General features: G+C 33.0%; 1 protein-coding gene across 1 annotated transcript in view; it reads left to right on the top strand.

Moving 5' to 3' along the window:
- The window catches only part of LOC128193087 (nose resistant to fluoxetine protein 6-like), a 28163-nt gene that overhangs the window by 1753 nt on the left and 8535 nt on the right, over positions 1–17875 (top strand). Inside the window, exons 2-12 of the mRNA XM_052866338.1 lie at positions 3774–3961; positions 8676–8748; positions 9307–9403; positions 11124–11329; positions 12291–12458; positions 13164–13260; positions 13479–13583; positions 15147–15303; positions 15602–15684; positions 16015–16140; positions 16632–16752. Of these exons, the coding sequence (XP_052722298.1) occupies positions 3774–3961; positions 8676–8748; positions 9307–9403; positions 11124–11329; positions 12291–12458; positions 13164–13260; positions 13479–13583; positions 15147–15303; positions 15602–15684; positions 16015–16140; positions 16632–16752 (1421 nt within the window). The remainder of the gene's footprint in view (positions 1–3773; positions 3962–8675; positions 8749–9306; positions 9404–11123; positions 11330–12290; positions 12459–13163; positions 13261–13478; positions 13584–15146; positions 15304–15601; positions 15685–16014; positions 16141–16631; positions 16753–17875) is intronic.

The following is a 17875-nucleotide window of genomic DNA, read 5'->3' as shown; positions in this document are numbered from 1 at the left end:
GGGGCCACAATGGGGGGTCAAAGTTTTACATAGGAATATATAGAGTAAATCTTTAAAAATCTTCTTCTCAGAAACTAGTCAGCCAGGAAAGCTGAAACTTGTGTGGAAGCATCCTCAGGTAGTGTAGATACAAAGTTGTGAAAATCATGAACCCTGGGGGTAGGTTTGGGCCACAATGGGGGGTCAAAGTTTAACATAGGAATATATAGAGTAAATCTTTGAAAATCTTATTCTCAGAAACTAATCAGCCAGGAAAGCTGAAACTTGTGTGGAAGCATCCTCAGGTAATGTAGATTCAAAGTTGTGAAAATCATGATCCCCAGGGGTAGGGTGGGGCCACAATGGGGGATCAAAGTTTAACAAATGAATATATAGAGTAAATCTTTAAAAATCTGCTTCTCAGAAACTAATCAGCCAGGTGATTCTTTATAATTGTTAAGACTTTGGCCCCAGGACAATTCTTTGGCCTCACAGGAAGGTTCAGAGTTTGATTTAGGTTTATATACCATATATAAACTATTGTTAAGGATTTTTTTGAGAACTGCAATACTCAACATATGATATGACTATAAAATCATCCTGTTAGAAAAGGGACTAATGATTATAAACATAAGAATATCCAGGGGAAAAATGGATTTTAATTATACAGGGTCTGCATGTATTATTGTACATTGTCCAGATAGTTTGTATTGTGACTCCATTAAGCTGATTTTATCATACCTATTGTTCCTCAGGTGAGCGATGTGGCCCATGGGCCTCTTGTTTTTTACTCTGACTCCAAGCCCGTTTTTATGAAATGTCTTGCAGGAACTCAATGCAGGAATACCCTTATACAGCCAAAATTATAAACGTTCTGGAATACATTCATATCACATGTTACATTTATCACTTGAAATTTGATATAAAAATGCAAATTCATGATAATGTTTACCTTCACAAACAGTTGACTTGACTAATGGCAGATTTGAAGATCTTTACAAAGCTACATGTATATATAATAGGAATCATATACTAGTAAATATATCAATAATATCCTTGAGTACTCAAACTCTGTCACCATAAGCAGAAAACATTCCGCGTTTCTCTGTAAATCGTTTTTTGCGGTTTTTAGCTCACCTGAGCTGAAAGCTCAAGTGAGCTATTCTGATCACATTTTGTCTGTCGTCCGTCTGTCCGTCTGTCTGTCTGTCTGTCCGTAAACTTTTCACATTTTCAACATCTTCTCAAGAACTACTGGGCCAATTTCAACCAAACTTGGTACAAATCATCCTTAGGCAAAGGGGATTCAAAGTTGTGAAAATTAAGGGCCACACTCGTTTTCAAGGGGAGATAACTAGAAATTAATGAAAATTTTCGAGAAATTTTCAAAAATCTTCTTCTCAAGAACCAGAAAGCCAGGAAAGCTGAAACTTGTGTGGAAGCATCCTCAGGTAGTGTAGATTCAAAGTTGTGAAATTCATGACCCCCGGGGGTAGGGTGGGGCCACAATGGGGGGTCGAAGTTTTACATAGGAATATATATAGTAAATCTTTAAAAATCTTCTCCTCAGAAACTAATCAGCCAGGAAAGCTGAAACTCGTGTGGAAGCATCCTCAGGTAGTGTAGATTCAAAGTTGTGAAACTCATGACCCCCAGGGGTAGGGCGGGGCACAATGGGGGGTTGAAGTTTTACATAGGAATATATAGAGTAAATCTTTAAAAATCTTCTTCTCAGAAACTAATCAGCCAGGAAAGCTGAAACTTGTTTGGAAGCATCCTCAGGTAGTGTAGATTAAAAGTTGTGAAATTCATGACCCCTGGATGTAGGATGGGGCCACAATGGGGGGTCGAAGTTTTACATAGGAATATATAGAGTAAATCTTTAAAAATCTTCTTCTCAGAAACTAATCAGCCAGGAAAGCTGAAACTTATGTGGAAGCATCCTCAGGTAGTGCAGATTCAAAGTTGTGAAAATCATGATCCCTGGGGGTAGGGTGGGGCACAATGGAGGGTCGAAGTTTTACAAAGGAATATATAGAGTAAATCTTTAAAATTCTTCTTCTCAGAAACTAATCAGCCAGGAAAGCTGAAACTTGTGTGGAAGCATCCTCAGGCAGTGTAGATTCAAAGTTGTGAAAATCATGACCCCCAGGGGTAGGGTGGGGCCACAATTGGGGGGTCGAAGTTTTACATAGGAATATATAGAGTAAATCTTTTAAAATCTTCTTCTCAGAAACTAATCAGCCAGGAAAGCTGAAACTTGTGTGGAAGCATCCTCAGGCAGTGTAGATTCAAAGTTGTGAAATTCATGACCCCCGGGGGTAGGGTGAGGCACAATGGGGGGTCGAAGTTGTACATAGGAATATATAGAGTAAATCTTTAAAAATCTTCTTCTCAGAAACTAAACAGCCAGGAAAGCTGAAACTTGTGTTGAAGTATCCTCAGGTAGTGTAAATTCAAAGTTGTGAAAACATGATCCCTTGGGGTAGGATGAGGCCACATTGGGGGGGGGGTGTTAAAGTTTTACAAAGGAATATATAGAGTAAATCTTTTAAAATCTTCTTCTCAGAAACTAATCAGCCAGATGATTCTTTTTAATTGTTAAGACTTTGGCTCCAGGACAATTCTTCGGCCTCACAAGAAGGTTCAGAGTTTGATGTAGCTTAATATCCCATATATAAACAATTGTAAAGGATCTTTTTGAGGACTGCAATACTCAACATGTGATATGACTATAAAATCATCCTGTTAGAAAAGGGACTAATGATTATAAACATAAGAATATCCAGGGGGGGGGGGGGGGGGGGGGGGGAATGGATTTTATTTTTACAGGATCTACATGTATTATTGTACATTGTCCAGATTGTTTGTATTATGACTTCATTAAGCTGATTTGATCATACCCATTGTTCCTCAGGTGAGCGATGTGGCCCATGGGCCTCTTGTTTATCATTTGCAATCAATAAATTTTACCTGAAACGTTATAATTTATAAAATTATAAACAAAACTATTTTTATTATTATTCAAATAAGCCCTCTAAATACGACCTTTATCATAACTTGTTTCATCAAAGTGAAATGATCGCCAGAATATAAAATGGGTCTGTGACAACAATCACAATGACCTTTTCAGAATGTATTGATGCTGTTTGATTTCTGTCCTTACATATTTCAAATATATCATATCAATAATGAATATATTAATGATTATATTGTTTATTTATTACATTTTCAATAAATGTAGCATATTCTAAATACCAACATATCGTAAATATATTAGTAACCCTGTATAAGGCAAAAATTACGGCATGAGCAATTTGACGTTTATATCATGAAGTGTAGTCCATAAACACTATTGCGACTGAAAAAATGTATTAATAACCTTAATAAAAAATAAAATAGGCCTACATGTGAAATGTTTCATCTTGACCTCTCATAAATTGACTGACCACCATAAATCATCGAATGGGCCTGCATGTCAGAAATATCGTTATTTTAGTCCACCCGTGAAAAAGTATTAGCTGATTTCACACAATTATTGTTGCATAAAATGAACAAGGTGTAATTTTGTTATGTTTGAACACATTCTTAAATTCAACCGTTGTAAATTGTTGACATTTGCTTGAAGATTTTTGATATGCAAAAAAGGACGTCATAATCGCACTTGATTTCAAACGGCGAGGAGTTTCCAAAAGTGACGGAGTTAGGGGGCTATGCGATATAAGTACTTCATGCCATGAACTGGTACCTGGTATATGATTTATTTGTTATATAATTTTATCTATTTTTTGTAGTACTTGATTCATTTGGAAAGATACAACCTGGAATCTTATTGGCTAATTTTCACAGTCCAGGATTTTTTGATGAATGCAAAAGTGTTGGACGAGACAGTTCTTTTGGAATGATTCCTGAAAATGTTACATTTAACAGTCAATATTGTTCGTTGAACATAAAGGCTCAGTTAACTGGTATGCCTATGCCTGTAAGTATAGTATTACATGTACTAATCAAACCAGAAACTCTCACTAGTCACTTATGAAAGTCTGAAGAATATTTTATGTACCTTTTTAGCTCACTGAGACGAAGTCAAGGGGAGCTTATGCTATTACCCTGGCGTCGGCTTCGGCGTCTGGACGTGGTTTAAGTTTTTGTTGCAGGTCCTGTATCTAAGCTATTACTTGTCCTATCTTCACCAAACTTGCATGGATGTTGCATCTGGACCTGCTAATGGACTTGAAAGACTTGGATGCTGAGTCTGGATCCAAAATTTCAGATGCTGGAGGAGGTTAAGGTTTTTGGAGCAGGTTACTGAATCTGGGTCCTAAATTTCAGATGCTGGAGGAGGTTAAGGTTTTTGGAGCAGGTTAAAGTTTTTGTTGCAGGTGCCCTTTGATAACAATATCTAAGTTACTGCTGGTCCGTACTTTACCAAACTTGCATAGATGGTGTGTCTTATGATACTAATGCACCAGACAGGCTTTAGTGCTGAATCTGAGCTATAGGTTTCGGATGCTGGAGGAGGTTAAGGTTATCAGAGCTTGTTAAAGATTTTGTTGCAGGTGCCCTCTGATGATTATATCTTAGTTACTACCGGTACTAGTCCTATCTTCACCAAACTTGTATGGATGGTGCGTCTTTTGATACTGATGCATCTGACAGGCTTGATTGCTGAATCTGAGCCATAGGTTATGGATGCTGGATGATGTTAAGGATTTTAGAGCTGGTTAAAGTTTTTTGAGCAGGTGCCCTCTGATGATTATATCTTAGTTACTACTGGTCCAAACTTCATCAAACTTGCATGAATGGTGTGTCTTATGATACTGATGCACCTGACAAGCTTGAGTGCTGAATCTGAGCCATGGGTTTTGGATGCTGGATGAGGTTTAATTTTTTTTGAACAGGTCACATGTTTTATAGATGATAGCTTGCATAGTTGATTTACCTATATTATAAGTGAACCGCAGAGGTTGCTTCAGATGCAGAGCCTGATCTCCATTATCAAGGATGCTAAAGAAATCTCCTACCCCACTCAAACCTGCTTGATAGATAGATGTGGTTGTTGTTAAATGATATAACATGATTCCTGTATTGTATGATATGAAACACTATTGTTTAATATGATACAATATAATATCATATGTTATATATTGTAAAAAGTTATATGATGTGATATGGTATTGTATCAATTTTATTGATATTTTATGATATGATATTGTATCATGATATTGTTATGTATAGTATTGTATATTGTGATACAATATTGTATAATATTATATTGTATTATTAATTTATTATTTTATCACATGATACTGTTACATTTGATATTGCAATATATAATATTGTATCCTATGATTTAATGTTGTATATATTCTATATTATTATGCCTCCTGTCAGTCTGTGGCTATATATATATATTCAATGCTCATCTATTTTTGTATAGTATACAAAGGGTTTATATAGTGTAAGCATACTATGCCGAAATAGAGCACGGCAATTGTTTCAACGAAAATCCTTCAAGCCCCGATTGTGAGTTCTGAACTCACGATGTTAAAACCATTACATCTTGAAGCCCAATGCATTACAGCTAGCTACATTAGCCGATGATGTACTTGACCAAATTTTATATATAAAACGTAGATACATACGATTGACATAAAGCAATTTAAATTATTAATCTTTCCAAAACACCTCATTATTAACGGTAATTTCGAAAGTAAAGTTTCTGATAAACTTTTGATTAAACATTTTTAAAAAAGTTCTACATGATGATCACAAAAACGCTTTTTAAAATGACACTTGATAAAGATTGTAAAAGAAAAAAATTCAATGACATTACGTCTGCTTAACATTTCTAAACATTTCGAGTTTTCTTTGTAAGGTCAAACGTCTTTCATTTCTTGAAAATAACATATTAAACCTTCGTTGATTTTTTTATTGTACAACAACTTGTTGATTAAATAATTAATCTAATCAACTGATTAATTTGAAAGAAGAAACACTTGCTTTTCCGGTAATTATTTTTGGGGACTAGACAACACTCAAATGTCACAGCTACTTATAGACAGCACATCAGTATATACAACAGTCGGCATAATAATTACAATAGTGTTGTATTGTGCATGTACTTTGCCTAAAAAATAGTCAGGGTTTGATACATAGTGCACTCGCCTCTTATTTAGGCATAGAACATGCACAACAAAACACTATTATATAAATATTGTATCATATGATATTGTATAATATGATATTGGTTTATATGATATATTATTTTACTTTCATGTTAAATACTGAAATCTGATTGGTTTAGATTGGTTTAGACACAGTTGATAATCTGTTCTATTACCCTGAACGTTAGCAACACACTTGGCAACGGGTAACACAACGAATTGTTAAATGCACATAAATTATGTGCGTACGGTTCGCATCAAAATTCATGCCATTTCTTTATAAAAGCAGTAAAAAATTCTTTAAATTAAGACATTCGGTATAATACATTAAATAAAGCCTGCTTGGGAGGATAGCAGTTGAAATTGACACCCCTCGATAACCATTGTCAACCTCCGCTTCGCGTCGGTTGACAATGGTTTTCTCAGGGTGTCAATTTCAACTGTTACCATCCCAAAAAGGCACTATTTATATATTATCATATCACATGAAATTGTATTATATGATATTGTAATATATATTATTGTATCATATGATACAATGTGTTTTAAATTTATTATAATATTGTATTATATAATTTTTTACTTTATCACATGATATTGTATCATTTGAAATGATACAATGTTATATCAAATTATATTGTATCATATGATAAAATATCATTTATGACATATCAAATATGATACAGTATCATACAATACAATATCATACTATATTATACAATATAATATCATATGTTACAATATTATGATGCAATATGTAATATAATATTGTATCATATAATACTATATTGTATTATTTGTTATGATATTGTTTTATGTGATCTAATATCATAATGTAATATTAAAAACACAATACAATGTCATATCATATGTTACAATATCATATCTCATCATTGTTTATTACAGTATCTTATTGTATTATATGATATATATATTGTAGGTATGATAGGATGCAATATTGTATTTTAAATATCATAATGACCTTATAATACCGTATGAAATGAACATATGATTATCATACAATTTTTTAACAGATGATATATGATATAGTGTCAAAACAGAATCCATGAATATCCAAGATCATAAAGTATGATTTTCATATAATATGATAAAGGTGGTCTCATAAAGGTGATGTCTCACAAGAGTGATTGGCTCGTCTCGGTGAGCTTTGTAATCTGTGATTACCTATATATAATTTGTCCGGCATCTATTTTTTTATGCCCTTTTAACAGGACCAAGGCTTAAGAGGGTTTCTTAAATTGAAGAGTGAGTGACCTCTGTCTGTCTGTTGTCTGTAAACTTTTTTCACTTTCAACTTCCTCTTTGAATTTAAACTCTAAAATCTTTTGACTAATTTTATCCAAACTTAGAACAGTATCTTTAGATGGAAAATAGGCAAGGTAGGTCTTAAAAATGTTAGAGGATAGAGCTAAAATAAAAGAAACAGAGAGAGAGAGAGAGAGAGAGAGAGAGAGAGAGAGAGAGAGAGAGAGAGAGAGAGAGAGAGAGAAGGAGATCATGTCATGTAATTTGTGTGGGTTGATAAGAATTTTGGCTTCTTGAATCAGTTTGACTTTGATAGTTCTATGAGGGATGTTGCTGGCATGATTCTCATGTTATGTAGACTTGTATTATACAAACTTAAGAAATTTATGCATTTAATATGCCAATTTATTGCTCACCTGAGCTGAGAGCTCAAGCAGTCTGACTAAAGCCAGACCCTACTAATTCACTAAATTGCTTACAAGTGAATTAGTAGGGGCTGGCTTTAGTCAGACTTTAGCTCAAGTGATCTTTTCTGATCATTTTTTGTCTGGCACCCGTCTGTCTGTCTGTAAACTTCTCACATTTTTGACTTCTTCTCCAGAACTACTGATCCAATTTCAACCAAATTTGGTACAAAGCATCATTGGGTGAAGGGAATTTTAACATATTGATTCTTTAAAATTGCTGAGACTTTGGCCCCTGGACCATTGTTAGGATTCACACATATAATGCAGGTTTATATCCCATTTATTTTAGATCTTCTTGAGAACTACATTGCCCAATACATGATATGACTATAAAATCACCCTGTGACAAAAGGGACTCAATGATAAACAGAAAATCTAGGGGAACAAATCAAATTTTTTTAATAAAGGATATGTTCTACTATACATTGTCCTGATGCTTTGTATTTGGCTCCATAAAGCTGATTTTATCATGTCTATTATTGGTCAGGTGAGCAATATGGCCCATGGGCCTCTTGATTTTGTATTATGTTTGTTTTCATAAAAACTACTGTTACAGATTTGTGTCTTAGTTGGACATTGTTAATCATGTGTGCAATATAGCACATTGTCATAATTATATATTATATTGCAATATTTTGATTTGATTTTAAAACAAAGAAATTGATTTTGGTATATCAATATAGTATTTATATTTTTGACAATCATTGGTTCATGTAAATTTATTTATATCAATTATATATTTTGATTTTTATATTTAATTGATATATGCTTATCTGCACTGCATCTAATTCAACAGCTTCCATTTTCCTTTGGGATGTGTGTGTCGGAGAATTGTTCTGAAAAAGTTCTGAACAAAATTATCGATCAAGGTACTAGCATGTTTTGGACTATTAATTATGTAAAGTGTGAAATAGAATGAAACAAAACTATTACATGTAAAATAATGAACTGAGATATATATACAATGTATACACTGGTATGCTGTTTCTAGTTTAGTAACCATGCATGACTCAGGTAATGTTAGAATTATTCAACTTCAGCTGCACCGATGTATATACATGTATTGCAAATCATTTACCCTTTTCCATTCCTTCAAACCTGTACTATAAATAAGATATTGAATTGGCTTTGTAATTTCAAATTTAAGTATTGATGCCTTAAATACTGTAAAACTTTTGGTAGACAGTGCTAAATGAAGTACATTATTGTATGCCATTCATATATGTGTAAGGTTAGGCACATTCAAAAAATTGTTTTCTGCAAAAAAATTGTGCATGCTTAATATGATATGTTTACTGTAAATAAAGTGTCTTTACATGTATTAATTAAGCAGTGGTACAATCTAAGATCTAGTTTACTAGCATATTACAGTACAACCAAGCACATTGATGAAAGAAATTCAATCATTTACTGATTCTATTTTACAGCAATGAGCATGTTGCTCATAAACACAACCTCCATAAAACCACATGCAACCTGTCAGAAAAACCATTTAGAGTTTGATGGCAAAGCTGTTGCAGCATTGTAAGTAATATATATGACAGCGTACTTAATGTGGAACAACATTATGTTATTTATAGCATTGCAGTGTTAAAGTATATATAACAGCGTACTTAATGTGGAACAACATAATGTTATTTAATATTGTTTATATTCTTTGCTTTTTTTTTTTTTATGAAACTATTTGGATTTTCAACTATTAAGGTAGTCCGAGTATCGCACTACGTCATAATACAGATTTTACAATATTGGTTCGACTTTTACAAAGCGTTTTTGATACCCGGTATTGATTTTGCTCTACATCGCTGTTGTAAACAATGGCAATAATAACAATTAAAACGGTATTATATATATTCTATGAGAGATAGAAATGATTAATGTTGAGAAACTCGATTCTGTTAATGTAAAATGAAAAACAAAGTTTCTGATTAACCAGGATCTCAGGTATGCTTATATCTTCTTCGTTTTGACCCCCCCCCCCCCCCCCCCCCCCCCCCCCCCCCCCCCGAATTTATCTTTTTCTTTTACTAAAAGCGGTTTAAATTTAGAAACAGAAGCTATTACGTGTTTAATCAATCGTCAATTAATTGATGTTTAAATGATGTCTAACATTGTTGACAGATCTAGGCAGAAAACAGTAGCAAAATGCGATTTTTACGGATTTTTTCGTCAGGGTCTACTTGGTTTAAAGCTTATAGCGTGAAAAGTAATCCGTCAACATATAATTTATTTTACCAAATCTTTTTTCTAAGATGTCAATCTATAGAATAAACACCATGAATTTAAGTTTGAGTCCATAAAATAGTAAAAAAAATACAAAACGCGATACTAGCATTGCATTTTTTGTATTCTATTTTGATACATCAGGTCCATAAAGCGTACTCACTTACAAAAATTTGCGCAAAATTATTAATGAGATATGGCTTAAATAAATATTTATACTCTATTTTGTATGTTCAGTTCTAATTTTCCCAAAATTGGTAATTATTTTTAGGAAAAACGGACGTCTGGCAAATTTCATAATTGTCAATAATTTTCGCAAGGGGGTACACCCGTCTGAGAGGTGATAACAAACAAACTAGCATGTAAACATACATATTTTCTTTTGTATATGTATCGCTAGAATGTATATTTATCATTTAAAGCTAAGCTTTTAATGATTGAGCCCATTTAGTGCCGCGTATAGGACTACCTTAAGTGAATCATGCGGCTTTGTATCAAATTCATGAAGTAACATAAAATCTTTACTGAGGATTATTTAAATTCCAAAGCAAAATTGTTTCAACTTGAAATAAAATCATCTGCTCATAACAGATACTGGTAGTGCAAATCACTGTGTATGAAAATCAGCTCCATAATATTAATGAATTTACCTGTAGCTGTGTTCATTTCTATTTTCATTGAAGTACTATGTATGTGCTGTATCATTATAGAACCATTTTAACAAGACCATGAACTTTCAGTGGGGCTTAGCTATCTATTCCTTGCATCAAAACAAGTTACTAAAAAATGATGGGGTTTCAAGCGAAATATGCAACGATTGCATAGTCTTAGCTCAAAAGCCAGACAAATCTTGTTGATTTCAAAGAACCATGGCTGAGTGGCCAGCAATGAAATAAACTGGCCTACTTCACATTGCTGTCTGGCACAACTACCCAAAGTCCAAGCTCTTGTTAAAATGGTTCTATTTACCGGTACTGGTCCTGTTACGTGTCGTAAATACATTTTGTATTTATATAAACAGGTTGTTTGCCGGAGTCTTTGCATTGTTAGTCACCATATCTACCATTTTGGATGTTTTGTCAACATGGATGGCAAAGAATGACATCTTTCAGAAGACAACTAGCACCAATGTAGAAGTACTTCATTATGCACACAAGATCAACTCTGAGGAAACCCCTCTCCTAGGATCACCAACAACCTCTGTGGCTCAAAAGAATCCAGCTTCAGGTACATGTACTTTACTTTTCAATTAAATTCTGAATCCTTGATTTGTCAATTTTGTACATAGTTAACCCAGTCTGATTTAAATCAGATCCTCAATCCGCTCAGACATACAACTCCATCTTTCTTTGTAACCGTAAAATATAGTTTCTAACACTTGCTCTGATTGGCTAAAATAACTTTTGAAACATGTAACAGAAGAATAGAATCGATGATATCATTAGTCAAAACAAAGTTCATAAGGAGGTGACCTCAAGAGGGGTTTCTTCAGATCCTTATGTATCGACAATAGAAAAACAAAGAGTGGATCAAGGATCTGTTTTAATCAGATTGATTGTAAACCAACAAATTACTAGTATTTGCAACAACTTTATTTTGCAATTTACCTGAGATGAACTGGTTCGCTGTAACTAATTTTCTTGACCAAGCATTAGCCACACCTGTTTTTTTTTATTACAACGACCGGTATATGGGAGATACTAATCTGTGGCAAAAATATTTGCGACAAATTCTTGCACAGGTAAAAAGATGGCTTAGAGTAGTTAGAAATGAAAATGTTTCTGAAATGGAGTAAGAAGCTGTTCAGTATTATATCCTATTGTGACATTTGTAAAGGATTCTGGTGGGTACAAATAATTGATTCTTAGAATTATATGACATTGTGCCCAGTACCAGAGCATCTCAATAATCTAATTTAGCACAGTACACATTGCTCAGCAGTATTTTTACCATTATTCTATTGTAGTTTTTATTACTTGAATGTGGTTTGATTTATCTCTTGATTGTGGTTTAATTTATCTATCCCAATTATATAAAGATCATAGGTTGAGCTTAAATACCAAGATTAATGACTATATATATAGAAAGTTTAGAAATTGATAAATCTGAGAACCTGCTTAATCAGAAAACAACTTCCATTGTGATGCATTAATTTCTTCACAGAATTCTCTTTATTATATATTTACAGGATGCCTTATGAAGTTTTTCTTGGCCTTTTCTGTGTATTCCAATGGCAAGAAGATTCTGAGCACGAAGAAGACTGCAGGCACCCTGGGGGCTGTCAATGGGGTCCGGGTCCTCAGCATTTCCTGGGTCATACTGGGCCATATATTTGCCTTTATAATTGGAGTTGTTTGTAAGTCTACGTGATGATAATTTTAAAGAAAGTATGAGCATGGAAATATATATGCTTATTATGTTATGAAATAATTATTATCAATGTTTACAAATGATAAATCAGCTAGGTCAATTAATTTAAATTCACATTTCGTAATGGGAAGCATTGTTTTGGGGAAGTGTTACAGATTGCTTGTGACATTCATGTATCTATATTTCAAAAATACAGTTTTTACACAATTTGTTATTTATTTTGAAATAGCGGTATTTGTTTTTTCAGGTGTCTTTTGTCAGTGATAAAACTTCATATCAAATTTTGTTTTTATTTTTCAATATGTTCATCATTGGCACATTGTTCCTTGGTAGCAAGTTCTATTTCTTAAATAAATATTATAAACAAATGCTTGTATATATATTTTTTGGGATGTAAAGTGGGCAAGGGTTACCCTCAAAAGCCAATGATGATGCCACAGTATTGTAGACTGTGTTTTTTATGCCATAAAAGAAGAATTATGTGGTAATTTTGTCACAAAGATAGTTCTTATTCTTTTTTTTTACATACCAGTAGTAAAACATGATTGACATACTTTGAAAATTAATATGTGTCAAATGACATACACTGTTTGGTCACAAATGGGTTTGCAATACAGATGGACAATGTTGTTGTCTATATGCAAAGTTATTTTTATAGGCTAATCATTTCATGATCATATTTTTTTTTCAGCAAATGTTGGATATTTCTATACAGTAGACCTAAAGAGAAGGTCATATCAAGCCATCCTGAATGCCTTTGTGTCTGTTGATTCATTCTTCCTACTGAGGTACAGGTTCAATCAGTTTAATAAAGAAAATTATAGTATTAAATTAATTAATTAAATGGTAATTGTTAGTTTTATAAATAAGCAGTTTTTAATTTTCATTAAAGTTGCCCATTTTTATTATACAATCCAGAGTTCTGTTTCTATTGTAATCAGAAATTTTACTGGTTAATTTTGCTGTTCACATTATGCTACAGCATGGGTATTAATTAATTTTTCAGTGGACTTCTGGTGTCCTATTTACTTCTAAAGGAACTCAGAAGGAAGGAAGGAAACATAAAGTGGCTTCAATTTATTCCCAAGTTTTATTTCCACAGATACTGGAGGTATGTGTTACATTGATTCATATCATTTGTGGTTGTACCAGTATTTGTGAAATTTTTCATGCTTAACAAACTTTTAACTGTTGTTAGAAAAAAAAAAGTTTGATTTCTGATTAAATTTGTCATTGAAAAAACGTGTTACAGTGCTCCATGCAGTAACTATATCAAAGCATTGAGTCAGAGCTTGTTTCCTTTGTTGCCTGTCATCACAAATTAATGTTGACTTTTTAATTAAAAGTACTTGATTGAAAGTGTCTTGCATAAAATAAGTTGTGTAATACATATATACACCAATATGTGTTCTTAATTGCATGCATGATAGTCTCACATGTATATTCTGTATTTGGTAATGAAAGAAACTGTAGTATTGAATGTTTTTCTACATGAAAGGACTATGTGTGGTTTAATGCATTTTTTGCCCCCAAAATTAAAGTTTTATGAAGCGCTTTAAAAATAAGGGTGAAAATAGAATCATATTAAAAATAAGGGTGCAAAAGGTTATCACCACAGTGACGTCATAGTGTAGAAATGACATCATGAAGATTGCCTAATTTTGATAAATTGATGTTTTGAGGCAAAATATGGGTGTTTTCCGATGATTTTTCGACTGGGAAACATTGAGCGCAGGCTTGCTCAAGTACCATTTTTTAGTATAATGTGTATAATTATCTGAAAAAAAACATATCTTAAAATCTTACTTGAGCAGACCTGCGCTCAATACTTCCGAATGCAAAATATAAAGCAAAAATGAGAATATTTTCATCCGTTTACAAGAACTATATATGATAAGAGTTAAATTTTGCCCCCATAATTCGCCATTTTTTAAGTGTTTCGGGTACAATAAAATGTTAACTAATTTTTTAGAAGAGTTGATATAAAATATATTTTTCATCTATTTATTTGATTTATTTGCACTCACTAGTAGTAAATGACGTTAAAAGTGACACCATTTCTATAATTCAATCAAAATCGGCCAAAAATAGACATTTTTCTTATCTATTTACGAATGGGAAATATAGAGCACATGCTTGAACAAGGAAAAAAATTTTTGTCACTTATTAGTCTTGGCTAGATACATCTCTGATTAAAATATTTTATTTGTTCAAGAATGCGCTCTATGTTTTCAGAAGGAAAAACTGCTTGAAAACAAGCTGTTTTACGCTAGAAATGCAAAAATGGCAGGAAAAGGTTGTCTTTACAATGTCATATTTCTAAATTGTGGGCACTTGAACCAAAATGAATATTATGTAAACACATCACATACATATCTGTACTAAGAAAACAAAGAATGATAGTAAAATGATGATGTTCATTTTAGGGGGCCATTTTAGGCCCTTATCATATAATAGTCCTTTGCGGGAATAAGGTCATAAAGTTGACGTCATAGATAAATAGCCAATGAGCAATGGTGGTTAAAATCAAGATTAAAGTGATAGGCGTCCACTGTACAATGATTTATGAAGATTTGATTTTTATACGACACTATTTAAAAATTGGTTAAAAATGGGGGGCAGATATTAGACCATACCGCACATAGTCCTAAAACTGATGTTTCTGTTTTTTCAGATTGACACCGTCTCTGATGCTCCTAATGTTTGTGTATGTGCCACTGTTCCCTTACATCTCTGATGGTCCCTTCTGGCCCCAGAAAGGCTTGGAACAAGGACAGTGCAATAAAACTTGGTGGTACAACATGCTCTACATTAATAATTTTTTTAATGAGGTGAGCTTTAATGTTGATATTCTAAGTATTGAAAAAAATGCTCAATTTTTCCTCTTTTACAGCTATTTTATTTGCTTACATATACTTTCTTGACATCATGATTTACAAACAGTCATGTACAAGCTAGCTAGGTTTAATACAAGATTGTTTGCTCTATACTGCATTTTGCATTGATTAACCATTGTGATTTGTATGAATGGATTCATAACTGTATATTTATCATCATACATAAATGTACATGAAATGGCAGTCAGTTTGCATCAAAACATTTCAGATTAAATATTTATTTTCTATTCAGGAGTGCATGGCATGGACCTGGTATTTGGCCAATGATATGCAGTTTTTCATACTTAGTCCATTTATCATCATTCCGTTGTACTAGTAAGAGAAAGTATTTGTCATGTATTTCTGCTTGTTAGCAATTGTTTTTTGATTAGGAAATGAATATTTTCTTGTTTCATTTTATTTTAATTAATCAAAGAATTAAAGAAGTACCAAAGGTTCTGACATCAAATTTTTGAACATGCAAATTTAACAGTTTAGGGAGAGAATGGGAAGGGGATGCAAAGGAATAACTGAACAAAATATTTAATTCACTGGTATAAATATTAATGCCATATATAAAATATTTGAGGAAAACAAGCACAAAAATGATAAATGAAGCAAATATCAAGTTATAAATTATTCAATATTTTTTGCCTTTTATTGCAGCTCTAAATTCCTTGGTTGGATTATTGGAGGCGTGATTCTGTTAGGTAGCTGGATTGCTACAGGGATTATATCTAACAAATATCAACTACCAGCCTCCCAACTAGAGCAACTGACATCCTCATCAATGTAAGAACATGTACCATCAAAATCTCCCGAACCATTTGAAATACTGTATACATTGTATAAGGTTATTTTTGCCTTGCTGTGTTTAGTTGTGTCAAAAGAAAGATAATTTGAGACTACAGTGAGAATTTTTGCCTGTATACAGTATTTTGGATATTAGGAGTACAGAGAAAAGTCAATTGTAGAATTTTTATCCTCTCTCATATACCGGTAGAGTATTGTATATTTTGCTGACTGCGTCTGTCGATCATTTCCATCTTCCGTCCTTTTCTATCTGTACTCCATATACATGTATCACACTTTACATTTAGCTCAGTTTTGAATAGTATGAATTGTTTAAGATACACATATTTTTACCAAACTTCATTTATACATGAAATTTGGTAAGAAAAGATACAAGAAAAGATTATTCCTTTCTAGACATATTTTCTAGTTACCAATAATCTTACTGTCATTTCTGTGAATCCAGCTTTGCAGTGTTTTTCTTGTTTCAGGCAACTGCATTATTTTGATGATTACTACATAAAGCCGTACTGCAGAGTAGGCCCTTACATTGTTGGGATATTTTGTGGTTACTTCCTGTATAAGACTGACTGCAAACTGAAAATAAACAAGGTAACACTTAATATTGTCTAGGAATTTGCTTGTAAATAAGCATGTAGTTGTATTCTTCATAGGATAACTCCTAATTAAAGAATCATTACAATTCAATCCCCACAAGTAGTATAATAAAATAAAATACCGTATATCAGGCTTTTTTCCGAGTCATGTGTTTTCCAAACAGTATATAAAATTTACGCGAATCAAATTTTCACTATTTCAAAGTCATATTGAAAATGTAATTCACGATTGTTCAAGTTAAACCTGTGAGATAAGAGGGGAAAAGTATCTAAATTGGCGCTCTTTGTAATGAAAATTCGGACAATGAAACCATTTACACGATTTCCTTAATGTGAAATAATTACCGATAATTATTTTCAGAGACGCAAACAGTCATAAATAAATAGATCATGTAATGTTACATATACCAGTAGCTCATGTATTATTAGATATGATCGGTTTACGCAAGGAAAGTGACCGTTCTAATTAGCTTGTCAATGGGTTATTAAATAAACAATGAGGCTTACAAATATATTAACTGGCGCTTGTCTTCCGATCCTGCAATTTGTACCTCTAACTAAACTAACTGAACATAGTTCACCATACTTTTACTTACCTGTTTACTTTATCAGGAAAGAGTGAACTCTATTACAAAAACAAAATTTTGTATCAAATTTATGCTGATTTATTTTCCGCGATTCGGAAATCAACACGAACAATGTGGATATTGGATACACGTGGAAGAAACCTGATATATGATATCATCCATAGAATTGAGTATTGATCCATGTTTTCAAGTTTTTAGAATGCCACTAAACACCTATTCAAATTATTTCAATAATTCATGATCAGATTTCAAAAGTAACAGTACTAGTTACTTGTACTAGTAGTTAAATCATGGGTGTTCATGGCATTGGTAATATGATCTTTATTTTATCACTCTTTTCCTAGTAAATTTGATTGAGTTTTTAGGTCACCCGAGTCACTCAGGTGACCTATTGCAATTGGTCTTCGTCCGTCGTCGTGCATCTGTGCGTCGTGCGTTAACAATTTTACATTTTTAGCTCACCTGAACCGAAGGTTCAAGTGAGCTTTTCTGATCACCTGTTGTCCGTCGTCGGTCCGTCCGTCTGTCCGT

This window comes from Crassostrea angulata, chromosome 7 (genome assembly GCF_025612915.1).
Source record: "Crassostrea angulata isolate pt1a10 chromosome 7, ASM2561291v2, whole genome shotgun sequence".
NCBI lineage: Eukaryota > Metazoa > Mollusca > Bivalvia > Ostreida > Ostreidae > Magallana > Magallana angulata.
This window is presented reverse-complemented; position numbering and strand designations above follow the sequence as displayed.